The sequence below is a fragment of the Eupeodes corollae genome, chromosome 3 (assembly GCF_945859685.1).
Source record: "Eupeodes corollae chromosome 3, idEupCoro1.1, whole genome shotgun sequence".
NCBI classification, from domain to species: Eukaryota; Metazoa; Arthropoda; class Insecta; order Diptera; family Syrphidae; genus Eupeodes; species Eupeodes corollae.
The window spans coordinates 118,585,442-118,598,099 of NC_079149.1; the positions used below are offsets into that span (position 1 = coordinate 118,585,442).

A 12,658-nucleotide genomic window follows, 5' to 3' on the forward strand; every position below is an offset into this window, starting at 1 on the left:
ATGGATCTTGGTGGATGATGGTGACAAGGACTAAATAATGTGGGACAAACAAAAACAAGTACAAAATTAAATATACAGACAAAACGCAAAGATGTTTCATTAGAATTAGCCTTGATGTGTTTTTTTATTTACTTTATTGTTTGTATTCATAAACATTTTAGCAAAACGATAATTCGAAGAAAAGTACACAAAAGCACAGAGAAAATTAATCGTTTGTTGTCTAGTCCTGGACAATGAAAAAGGTGCGGTATTTACGTCTGCTATAAGGAATTATCAGTGCATACCATTATAGCAGTGTAAATATGGACAATGATGTTAAATTTTATGTAATCTTCGGAACACAAAACAAAAGCTAGAGAAGCTTGCTTGGAAAATATGACACTTAAGATAAGAAAAGGAAATATGGTTGTGGTAATTTCGGGAAGATTTATGGGTTCGTATTTGAGTTAAAACCGCATTATTACATTTGAAGCTAAATAAAATTCTTGCACACAATATTTATTTGTGTTTTTCTTAGAAATAGAAACTGTATTAAAATAAAGTCATGATCTAAACTAAAGGACTTGAGAATTTGATGAAATATGTATTAGCTCCTTAAAGGACTATAATCGTGTTGTGTTATTTCTTCTGGATTAATCTTTACACATTATTGTTAAGGTAAATTGGTTTTTGTGGTTAGTTAAATTTAAAAAAAAATCAGTTTTATGTAGTTTAAACTTTAAACGGAATGAAGAAATTTGTAGTAATCTATGTAGTTTTTTTCCAAACAAAGTTTGCATTTTTGGTAAGATAGAAATTAAAAAAATTATTTATAGTTACCGAGAATAATCTATTGGATATTACAAAAATAATGGAATTTTTACAATTTGTTGAAACAGAGCGTATAAGCATTTTTTGTATTTTTGTTGGCATAATTTTCATTAATTTTGCTTTTTAATAAAAATTCTGACAATATTGATAAAACTTTGAATTGGCGCCAACTTTAAAAAAAATGTGTTTGCGTTTTGAGAATTCATGTTTCAGGATGTTTTTTTGTTTGAAATTATTTTTAATTTTTGAATCGGAATTATATGGACAATTCTAAAAAAATACACCTTTTTTATTTTATTGATTAAGTACATTTACTTATGTGCATTTTTAAAAAGACTTAATTTTTTCTGCTAACTTACATTAAATTTGTGTGACTTTTCTAGTATGAAAAAGATAAGTTATTGAAGTTTCATTTTCAAATGAAAAAAGGGTATTATTAAAATGGTATACATTGGGTCTAGTTTTTTTGCCTTGTAAATATGTGATGTTAAATTTTTTGTTTTATAAATAACTTAGTTTTGGAAAAATATTTCGTCTACTTTAGTTTTCTTTAAAGTTAAGAATGGATTGATATGATTCCTATTTTCTGCGAAATCATCTTAATACCAGATAAGTTAAATAAAATCAGACCCCCTCAAAGAGAAAAGATTTAGTCAACATATTTTTGTGTTCTTATATTAAGTACAAATTTGCATTTATCAAATCAGAAAAAGATTTTTTTTTCAAAAATATTCATCTCAGAATTAAATGGAAGCAAGAAATCGACAAAAATTCTATCAAAAACAATATTTTAAATTCGAATGCCGTATTTCATTTTGTCATGGGTCGTGAATTTTAATCTTTGAAAAAATAAGTAGGTACCGAGAAATTGTAGCAAATTAAATTAAAAAATAAAAATTCTTAAAATATTTTTCACTCATAAAAATTTAATTTTTAATATTTTAAATATCTTTGTTCGCAGCTTAAAAAAAAAGAACAATTGTATGGGAAAAGACTTCTTTGATTTATAAAGAAACGGTTAAAAAACTGAAAATGTTAGTCTTTAAAAGACTTTTCGATTAACTCTTTGCAAAAGATAAAACTCTTGAAAAATCACTAAGAACTGTAAAAAGGGCCGTCAACAAAATTGCGTGGGTGTTTTTTTTTACCATAGCAGTTTAAAAAAGGTGAAAAGGTGGAGGGTTACTTCATTTCTCACGAACCAATGACCAGATGGGAGACTTCTTGAATTAAATTGCATATTATTTATTGTAACGCATCAAACAAACACATTTTTGGAAAAAAAAAATCAAATTAAAAAAAATGTTACACCGAAAATATCACGAAAAAAAATGACTTAATCTACAAAATAACTTTGTGCAACGAAAAATAACGCTTTTAACATTTGGTAAAATTTTGAGAAAAATCGAGTTGACTTTTTTTTATTTAAAAACTAAAAACAGTGCTCAAAATTGGTTAAAATTGAATTTCGACTTAAAAATCTTCTCAAAAATTTAAGATTATGGCTTTTAACTTATAAAAAAAAATGTTTTAAATATTTGGACAAATTTTGAGAAAAATCGAATGGACAAAATTTTGTACAAAAAATAATAAAAACTAAACAAATTTTAGAAAAAGTTGGTAAAAACTGTTTTTGAACATAAATATCTTTTCAAAACTATGAGATTGTGGCTTCAAACTAATTTTAACTTTGAAGAAATATTTTGTAACATTCGGAGAAATTTTGAGAAAAATAGAGTTGACACTTTAAAAAAAAAAACCCTAAACAAAAATTTAAAAAGTTAGTAAACATTTATTTTTGTATGAAATACCTTTTCAAAAATTTGAAATTATGGCTTCCAACTAATTTAACATATAAAAAAATATTGTTTTAACATTCGGAAACATTTTGAGATAAATCGAATTGAAACTTAAAAAAACATTGAAATAACTTTGAGATATTGACTTGTAATATCTTGTAAGAAATATTGTTTTGGACAATCGATAAAATTTTGAGAAAAATCCAATATACAGTTTCTTTTACAAGAAATAAAAACTTAAACAAAAAACAATACTAAAACTTGGTAAAAATTTACTTTCGACTTAAAAAGCTTTTCAAAAATTAAAAATATTGGCTTCACAGAAAATAATGTTCTCGACATTCAGTGGTTTTTTTTATAAAAAATCAACAATCCGGTTTTTCATAAAAAAATAAAATCTTCAAAAAATAATACACAAATTTGGAAAAAATTGATTTTCGGTTTTCGATATATCTCAAATTAATTTCTTTATCCAATTTGTATTTGTTTACATAAGAAATCAAAAAAAATAAGAAATGCTAAAATTGGCAAAAATTGGTTTTCTACTAAAAATCTATTTAACAAAACTAGGTTTTCAAACTAAACTACTTCATTATATAAAAAATATTGTTGGTAACTTTGAAATTTTTAAGAATAATTCATCTAACAACTTTTTTAACCCACCACAAAAAAACATAGAAACTTTTAACCAAAACAAATCAAGAGACGGGATGGGAAGTTATCTGTGTGGGTCGCATCCCAGCCTTTTTTTTAATACAATTTATGATGATTTTCTAAGTCTTTCATAACAATCTTCAATATTCCGTTTATATATATTTTAAACATTCTATTTAATTCCAAAAATCCTCATTTTCATCAGAAATATCAAAATGATATGAAACAAGCTAAAATATATTTACAAATAAAAATATTCGTAATTATTACTAATAATTAACTCTTTGACATATTTTTGGAAACAGAGCTTTTTCAAAACATCAAATGAACACACATAAGTCGCCACATAACTATAAGTACCATACTTTGTTAAATCATCCAATTCAACTAAATTTATTTTGAAATTAGTTTCATTATTCTGCTGAATTGTAAAATCTTTGTCTAAAAAGTTTATTTTTGTTAAAATATCATTATTGATATTACCCAAAAAGGCATTCATATGTTAATTTTCTTAAGTAGATAGATAACTAGAAAGGATTTAGGGATTTTATAAGAATTAACCATATTAAAACAAATGACTGAAGGTACCTACATATGTACATACAATGTACAACAGCTTAAATTATAAATTATAAATATACAAACTTGGGTCTTGAATAGTTTATCCTTTTTTGTTATCTTTCAAATAAAATTATATGACGAATATAATTTTTTAAATTTCAATTAATTTCCCTAATATAGGCTTGAATGTTTGACCTGAAAGACCTTTTCATCAATAAAACTCATAGTCGATCCCTTTAAACTTTCCACTTACATATCTTCGTTAAAATAAATGCCTGCATAAACATACCACATATACAAATACATATATGTACATTGTACAGTGTTCATATGTACATTTGTGTGTTGTGTAGGAAGAAAAATAAAAACCTTGTTGGCTCAAAAAGACCTTAATTCCATCAGCTTAATGGGATTCCTTTTTTTTCTCCCTTAATGCTGTAAATACTGTCGACCACTTACTTACTTATTTCTTCGTTTATGCTGTTTACTTTGTCCATTTTGATTTTCTTTTTAAACTACTCCTACTACCACCACTATACTTCTACCATATCCTTCAAACTTAATCAATTTGATAATGATGTAGGGCTATGTCACTAAATGATGTGCTTAGGTCTTTTTCAATTGTTACTTTATTTAGTAGATCTGAAGAAGACGTATTGATGGATAAGGATATGGATGGATATAAAACTGAGCGTTTATTGAAAAAGAATGTTAACATAATTGAAAATCAAATAAATTTAGATAAGGTTAATTTTTTCTAATCATTTAAAAAGCATGCCTTTAAGGTTTGGTACCAACAAAAAATATATAAAAGCTCTTAAATTGACAACAACGAAAATGGCAGCCCTATTTTTAATTGATTGAAGGCATAAAAGTTTGATTATGATTGGATAGGATATATGCTCTTTCCTTAAATTCATTCATTCATGTTTCATAGGTCAGGTGTGTTGGTTGGAAGGTGTTTCAAAAATATATTCGCTCAATTTTTTTTCAGCCCCGTAAATATTAAACACACATGTTACCTTCGAGCCTATAAAACGTAAACTGAAATTCGGTGCATGCAAACAATATGTGAAAAATGTTTCACTTCATGTTACAACTTTTGTACGATATACAAAATACATGGATGTTTGCATGTTAAAAATTGATTCACCTTCTGTATAACGTAGGAGTAAATGTATTCGTTTATTTGAAGGGAGAGATATAGTCTGCAAAAGGAAATCACAAACAGAAAACTTTGTGCTATGTTGGAATCCATAGATATTCTATACTTTACCTATACACATGCATCCAGTCCATGATAGTGAAGCATTTTAATTAAATTTACTGCAACTAGATCAAAGCATCCTTTTAAGCGAATGCCACGTATTCTACATAACTCGTTTCCACCCATAGTAGGTATAGAGAGTGTCCTATAGCCAACAGGAAGGAAACTATTTTTTTTTGCTGTTGTCCTTGTTATATAGGATATATGAGAATTGTGAATATGTGAGGGAGCATGATAATTTAATCTGAAGTGTTGAATTTATACAAAACACAAAAAAAATATATATGTATATGTAAATATTAGCCTTAGGGATGTTATGTGATGGGAATATCATATTAAATACCCAAAAAATATTAGGTCCATGTTATTAATGCAGAAATGTACATTGCCAATGTTGAGCATTTGATTCATTTCTGCCCTTCCCTGTTAGAAGGATGAAATAATATTCCAAAGAGTTGTATAAAAATAACTACAGTTAAATGAGATTTTAAATTTTATTATTGCTAATAATATCTAATTGCTTGAAAGCAAATATTTAGTGTGTGTTGTATTTTATTTAATCACTACCCATTCTATTATTGAGGTCGAATTTGAAACTTTTTGAATTTTTGTAATTTTAATGTGTACTGGGGTTATATATTTATTTTAGAAGTAAGGTAAATATTTATATAATTATTTAATTTTATCATCGAATAACATGTTTAAACTGTTGAAAAGTCTAATATATTTAGCATTTGTCTCTATAACATGACATTTAAATGATAACTAGGTTTCAGGCGAAACAGAAACAAAACAAATTATATTAAAAATAAATATTAGCAATTTTACAAGATATACAAAATTTAGATTTTTTTAGCATTAAGTGCTGTTTCCAAAAAATTAAAGATATTGAATTTGTTTGTACCAATTTCAAATTTATTTGTTTTATTTAAATATTCATTTGTTGTAAGCAATGATTATAAATTGTACAAAAGCTTTTATGCATTTTTTTAAGTATTGGCTTAGTCGTCAGCTCGACTTAAAACTTAAAAATATTTAAGTATACAATTGAAGAAGTACATATGTATAATGGTATAAAATTAAAAAAAGGAAACACGGTTTGATTTGATTGTACAAATATTTTCATAATATGATTTATGTTTATTCCGTTATTATAAGAATTTTATAATGGTAGCTAGCTCTGACAATTCTGACAAATTTGCCCCAATCTGATCCATTTAAAATTTTAGTTGTTTCCTGTACTGATAGGCAATCTTCTTTAGCGCTCAAAATTGGTCAAAGCTTTCTTTGTATGGTTTTCAATTTAAATAAAGAAGTTCGCATCCGATATATATGTTAAGAACACGAGATTATATATGTATTAATATTCTCTTTACTTCTCTTTTTAATGATATGAATATATTGGAAAGTTATACGATATAGGCTTGAGTCAACTGATAGGTTAGAAATAAGTTAGTTTTAAGATGATAAATAAAAGTGAAATGGTGTTCTTATTAAAATACATTAGAATCTTGATTTAAAAATTAGGAAAACATCTTTATAAGAGAGAGAATCTTGGAAGTAGTTCTTGTCACACAAGTTATAATTTAGCTGGCTATAGAGTAATCTGCTCCCTGATTGACGGGCATTTTTAATCATCTGATTCCGGTTAGATTCTTAAAGTTTTTGGATAATTTCGTAAAACTTCATTTTTATCTGACCATACTGTTGTTGAGATTGATCCGCACAACTTCTTCACAGGAAGCAGCAATGTTTTTCCATGTCCTAACCCACAAGTCCTTATTCCGAATTTGGCAGAGCGTCATTGTCTTGCATAACCAAGTTTCCCGTAGACCAACCACTTTAATTAAATAATCAGCCTTTAAGTAACAAAGTTTTGCAGGTCTGTTTCCAAATAAATTGAATAGTTTGGAGCAGTTAAGAGAATATTGAATATTTTCTTTAAGACATATCTTTGAAACTTTTCAATTTCTTCGTATTCTTGCATACCCCATATTTGTACCGCCATAACAAAGCGAAGATTTCACGACTGTATTGAAAATATTATATTTTGTTGAAAGGTTATGTGATCTTCTACCAAGTAACATTAATTAAGCTTTGTGAAGTTTTTGCTTTTTCTACATGGTGTTTGCTATAATTAATATATATTTGTATTCTTTCGATAATTCAAAACGACTTCCATTAAGTATCCAGGTGTTCCTAACTTCACTCCGAGTTGAACGTGAAAAGACCAAGACGGACAATAGTCCGTAAGACGATTTACCATCAATTGCAGGGTTTCTGCTGATTCGGATAACAAGAGAAAGTCATTGGCCTAGAGAAATATATTTATTAGTTATATCAGTTTTATCATTAATAAAAAGAGCACTGAGTAGACATCCCTTCTTTAGTCCAATAAGTGATTTAAAAGGTTTGAAATATTTTTTTGCCATCCCAGACTGCAACTTCTATATCTGTGTACAAACAACGGATTATTTTAATGAATTTTGCTGACAATACAAGTTTAGAAAGCCTAAAAAATAAAGCATTTCAATTCACCAAATAAAATGCAGCTTTAAAATCGCAAACAACGTGCATGTTAAAGTAAATATGTGGTCAACCTTCTAATTGTTCGTTCTTAAGCCGACTTGAAGCTCTGTAAAGATGTTGGGTACATTCACCCATTTTTCAAGAATGTTAATGAGATCACCACAAAATATCTTCCAAATGACATTTATAAGGGGTTTGACTCGGTAGTTTTCAACTGCATTAAGATCACCTTTCCTTAGGGACTGGAAAAATAAAAGATTTTTAAAAGAGGACGGCACAGCATTGTCACAAATCTTATTTAAAAGTGTATGTAGATGGTTATAAAAAGTAGTGGTTGCATTTTTAAAATATTCGTCGGGTATCCCATCTTCACCTGGGGATTTTTCGTACTTGGGTCTTTGAAGAACGAGTTGTAATATATTGACTGTGCGTTAGAGAAAGTAGTTGTTGGGTTAATATGAAGACAATTTTTGAAATATTCAGATAGATCATCTGCAGAAACACTTTTGCCATTTTCCAGAACTGTTTTGTGTTTTTGATTTGACTTAGTGATTGGACTTGCATGGATTCAAAATTGGTTTTCTTAATAAAGCATATTTTCTAATATTTTTCATTTAGTTATATGTACCATTTTCGAATCTGATCAGAAAAATATCTGCGGAAGACTTTCAATAAAGCAAATTATTTTTTTCTGCCATTAAGAAATTCTGTATCAAACCATTTTTGAGACAAAGATTTCGTTGAATTTTGAGTGGGGTTAATTGTAGAACATCTTATGGATTCTGTTAATTGAGTTGTGAGTGCGAAAGTTGACAAATAAGTTGGAGGGGTGTGTAAAACGTAACAATCTAAAAAGTGTTGATATGTTTCTAAATTTGGAGTTTCCCATTTTAGTCAGGGCCTCAAACTAAGGGATCTCTGTTGTGGTTCAAAATGAGATTTCCATTCAATCACTAATATCATATGAATATATGATCAGAAAATTGTTTACTCCAAATTTCAAATTTGTTTATGTGACGGATCCAATCGTTGCTTACCATGCAGTAATCAATCACCGATTTGCCTTGGTACCAACAAATTGAAATTCAAAATAATACTATCATACATTTGTAGCATTTCTAATAATGTCATTACGTTTTGGTTTGATTGTGCTGAGCTAGATATAGCCATTTGAGTTATGACTTGGTTATCACTTATTCTAGCATTGAAATCACTAACTAATATTACGTTTTTTCCTAGATAGATCACACATTATATTGTTCAGTCCGTCAGAGTCTTTGGTCCATCTGTTGCAGTTTATATAAAAGAGAATAATGAACATTTTAGGTTTTTTGAAAGCATTACGACAAAATTATCTTGGATTTCCGAAAATTATAGAACTCCAGTTTTGATGTTTGTATTCCATATAGGCGCTTGCAGACCTCTTGATGAAGTTTTGGTTGCCGGAATCCAAAAATGTGTATCCGTTAAAATATTTGGTACATTAATTTAAATTTTCAATTACAACATGTGTTTCAAAAATGAAGAATATTTCGAGGGTTTAAATAAAATTAAAGAAATCTATAAACATAATCTTATCACTAAACCCTGATACAAAATATGACAATATTTTACAACCATTAATACTAAATGATCTGACGGCGGCGGTTATATCTCAAATTCTCATACTACTACTACTACTACTTCTATTTTTTGTAAGTGGCACCCTTGGTCGACTATCAATTATTTTTAATAAAGTATTTTGCTTTTGATTCTGACGTTCATTTGGCAGGTTATTTATTTTGATAGCATTAATGTTATTGTCACCTAAAATTTGTGTTCTCCATCCGTTTCATTATTATCAATGTTTTATTATTATTATGATTAAAATAAAATGATTTGTTTTCTAATATATTTGCGTTGTTTTTTATATGAACTGAACTGTTTGGTTTAATTTTTTTGTATTATTTTTCTGTAGTGTAGGGCATTTTCTTGGAAAAAGTGAGTTGCAGAAAGACACCTGTGTCTTTCAGCTTGTATGCATTTTTAAAAATTCTCAAGGCATTTTAAATGGTTTTACTTTTAAAGAGCCTTTTCCATTTTTGTCAACACATGTCAAACCTTTAATCTTAAATTTTTACTAAGAAAGATGGTGAGTTAAATTTTTTGATTTTTTGTGTTCGTTGACAATTTCTTATTTAAGTTTTTAAAGTAAACTTAAAGTTTCTTGAATTTGTGTATGTAATTTATTTCTCTGGAATATTAAAAAAATCGAATATTTAAAATTGGGGTCTGTGGTTTTTATGTATGTCGTTCAAAGTGATTTAAAATTAATGGAACAATTTTTTTTTAATTCTTCATTTTTTTATAATCGGAAAATTCATTTGAGAAATGGAAATGCATTTCAAAATTGAATTTGAAATAAAAGGAAATAAATCCACATACAAATTTTTTTTTTTTTTAAAGATTTTTAACAGTTATTTTAGCGGCAAACGAAACCCATTTAAAGCGTAAATATTTTATTTTGCGCATCATATAAGCAGATTAAAGTTTTTTGATGTCACTAAAATGGGGAGTAATCTTAGGAGATCAATGAAGGTATCAGATTAAGATATTTTTTTTTAAATAAAATATGTGGAAATTAAATATTAGATTTCTTAATTATAACTCAAAAGTAAGATATCGCGATCAATGGGGAAAAACAAAAATTAGAAGACAATTTCAACATTGTTCAAACATTTTTAGAAAGTAAAAAGGACTTTACATATTAAATACTCATATAATGTCATAAACATGTTTAAAAAACTAAGTTTTTAAAGTCACATTTCTCAATTTAATACTATGTAGTTAGAGATATTAAAAATAGATTAATGCAGATGTAAGTTTGTCTAACCCTAATCATCGAGCTGTGAGCTGAGATATACCTTTTTTATAATATCATTGACATACTCGTACCTTGTTAAAGCACCTACATTCACTACATTTTATGTATTTAGAAATGTCCCTTTTCACACATAACTTGATCTTTTCCAAATACCCATTTGAACAACTCTTCCTTCAAATCAAATTGTTCTCTTATATTATTTATTAAGTAAGACCGAAAAATGTCCTGATTAGCCACAAGGGTTTCTAAGACCCATAATTTCGTTTGAACATTTTTAATCCTCACCCAACTCCTAACCAACCAAAAAAAAAAATACTAAATCAACACTTAAAGAACACCTGTGACTACTTCTAACTGTTGGGTGAAGAAGAAGGGAAGAAGAAGCTCCCTTTTAAAATCATACAAACTGACAAAAACTTATTACACTCGGCTAGTTATGCGAAACCACAAAAAAGGAAATGGGGTTAAAAAGGGATTCATTAATTTCCAGAAGAGAGGGAGCGAAAAAGAGCTCTTCATTTGGGACATACAGTAAATCATGTAGACCACCAAAGAAAATCCTCCTTAACTTTGGTCTGAGGATGATGGTGCGCCCTCATCTTCGAAAACATACCCTTGCAAAACCATGATTTTAGAAAACAAACAAAAATGAAATCATACCTTACCTTATCTAACTCATCGACATTCTTTGGTACAAGTATATCCACCAGAGATTCCAGCGGGCCGGAAACGATTTTTCCATCCACGTACATTATACCACCTGAGCCGAGAACCGAGTTCTGTAACAAAAAGGAAACAAAACATGGAAAACAATGTAGTAAGAGATATGTATAGGTATGTAAGGGGTTGTAGGATGTTGGATAGATATGAATATAGGGATAGGCATACAAACAAAAACCACACGAACAACAACAATAAAAATACCTATAGGCCCAAACACAAAAAACACAATATTACAGTATTACAGCATTACGTGCGTGCTCGTAATGATAAAAACTTAAAAGCTTCCTCGAGCTCTTTTCAATAAACAAATATCAGTTTCAGCAGCATCAGGCACCGAAAATGAATATGAAAATGAAACCGAAACCGAAACTGAAACCCCTTTTCAGAGCATCATCATTTCATCATCATCTGTGGTGCCCCCTGGCATCCTTATACAGTACTGATACACCCTCACCCTGACACCTTAGCACCACCACCGTTGTTATACATAGTCGGTCGTGGTGTTGCCATAAAGAAATTTTCAAAGACTCATAGAATCCTCCGTCTGTAATCTCTGATGAAACTCTGTGTTAAATAATTACAGGAAATATGACAGGTAGCTCATGTGTGATGTGTGAATGCATTGGAACTATTTCCCCATCCCATCTGCAGGTCACAGCCCTTCTATTTTAAGCCCCAATCCAACCCAACTCAACATAAGCCCGAACCCAAAACCCAAACCTAAACCCAATCTCAATTTTACCCTTCTTCTCGTACAATCACTCATCGTTGTCATTTGAAAAGTTTTTCGATGCACGAAATTGAGAAATTTCCCCTCTGGCGCACAGTTTGCAGTTTTAATGAGGTATTCGGTCTACCTGTGTGTTTGCAGCGATACTCTTGCGGTAGCCCTCATTCAGATAACGACTGGTAAGTTTCAACCTTCGGGGATAGAATGAACTAGAGTAAATATTAAATTTTGTTCAATCTAGGGAACTACTCTACAGATTTCTGTTTCCATTTCTTATTTATTTTTTTTATTTTGGAAAGAAGTGACATTTATGTAGTTACTATTTTGCATAAGGATGTTCGTTCGTAATTTTACTTCGAATCAAGGAGTACTACAAGTGAAAATGATTTGTATCTGGGAGTTCATATCCATATAATAGGTAGGATCTAATACGAGGTAGGTTTTATTATGGCAAAGAATATAAATATAAACCTTCATATAAGACGAGAAGAATATGTGTCTTGACTGAGACTGATTGTATGGTTAGTCTTGTAGGAAGTTTGAGAAGGTTTAACCTATGGGAGAGAAAGCATGTTTTGAAATATGGTGCAATGTTATTTACACTATCACCCTTCATCAGAAGGGATTACATTTAATTAATTTTAATGTACAAGGATTTCCATTTTAATTATAAATGAATATCGGTTAGATGGAATAAATCTCATTCTGGAGAAGAGTGCGAG

General features: G+C 28.9%; 1 protein-coding gene across 1 annotated transcript in view; it reads right to left on the reverse strand.

The window, feature by feature from the left end:
• LOC129949429 (uncharacterized) overlaps nucleotides 1-12,658 on the reverse strand; it is a 297,671-nt gene that overhangs the window by 130,098 nt on the left and 154,915 nt on the right. The window contains exon 4 of the mRNA XM_056060884.1: nucleotides 11,149-11,262. Coding sequence (XP_055916859.1) covers nucleotides 11,149-11,262 — 114 coding nt within the window. The remainder of the gene's footprint in view (nucleotides 1-11,148; nucleotides 11,263-12,658) is intronic.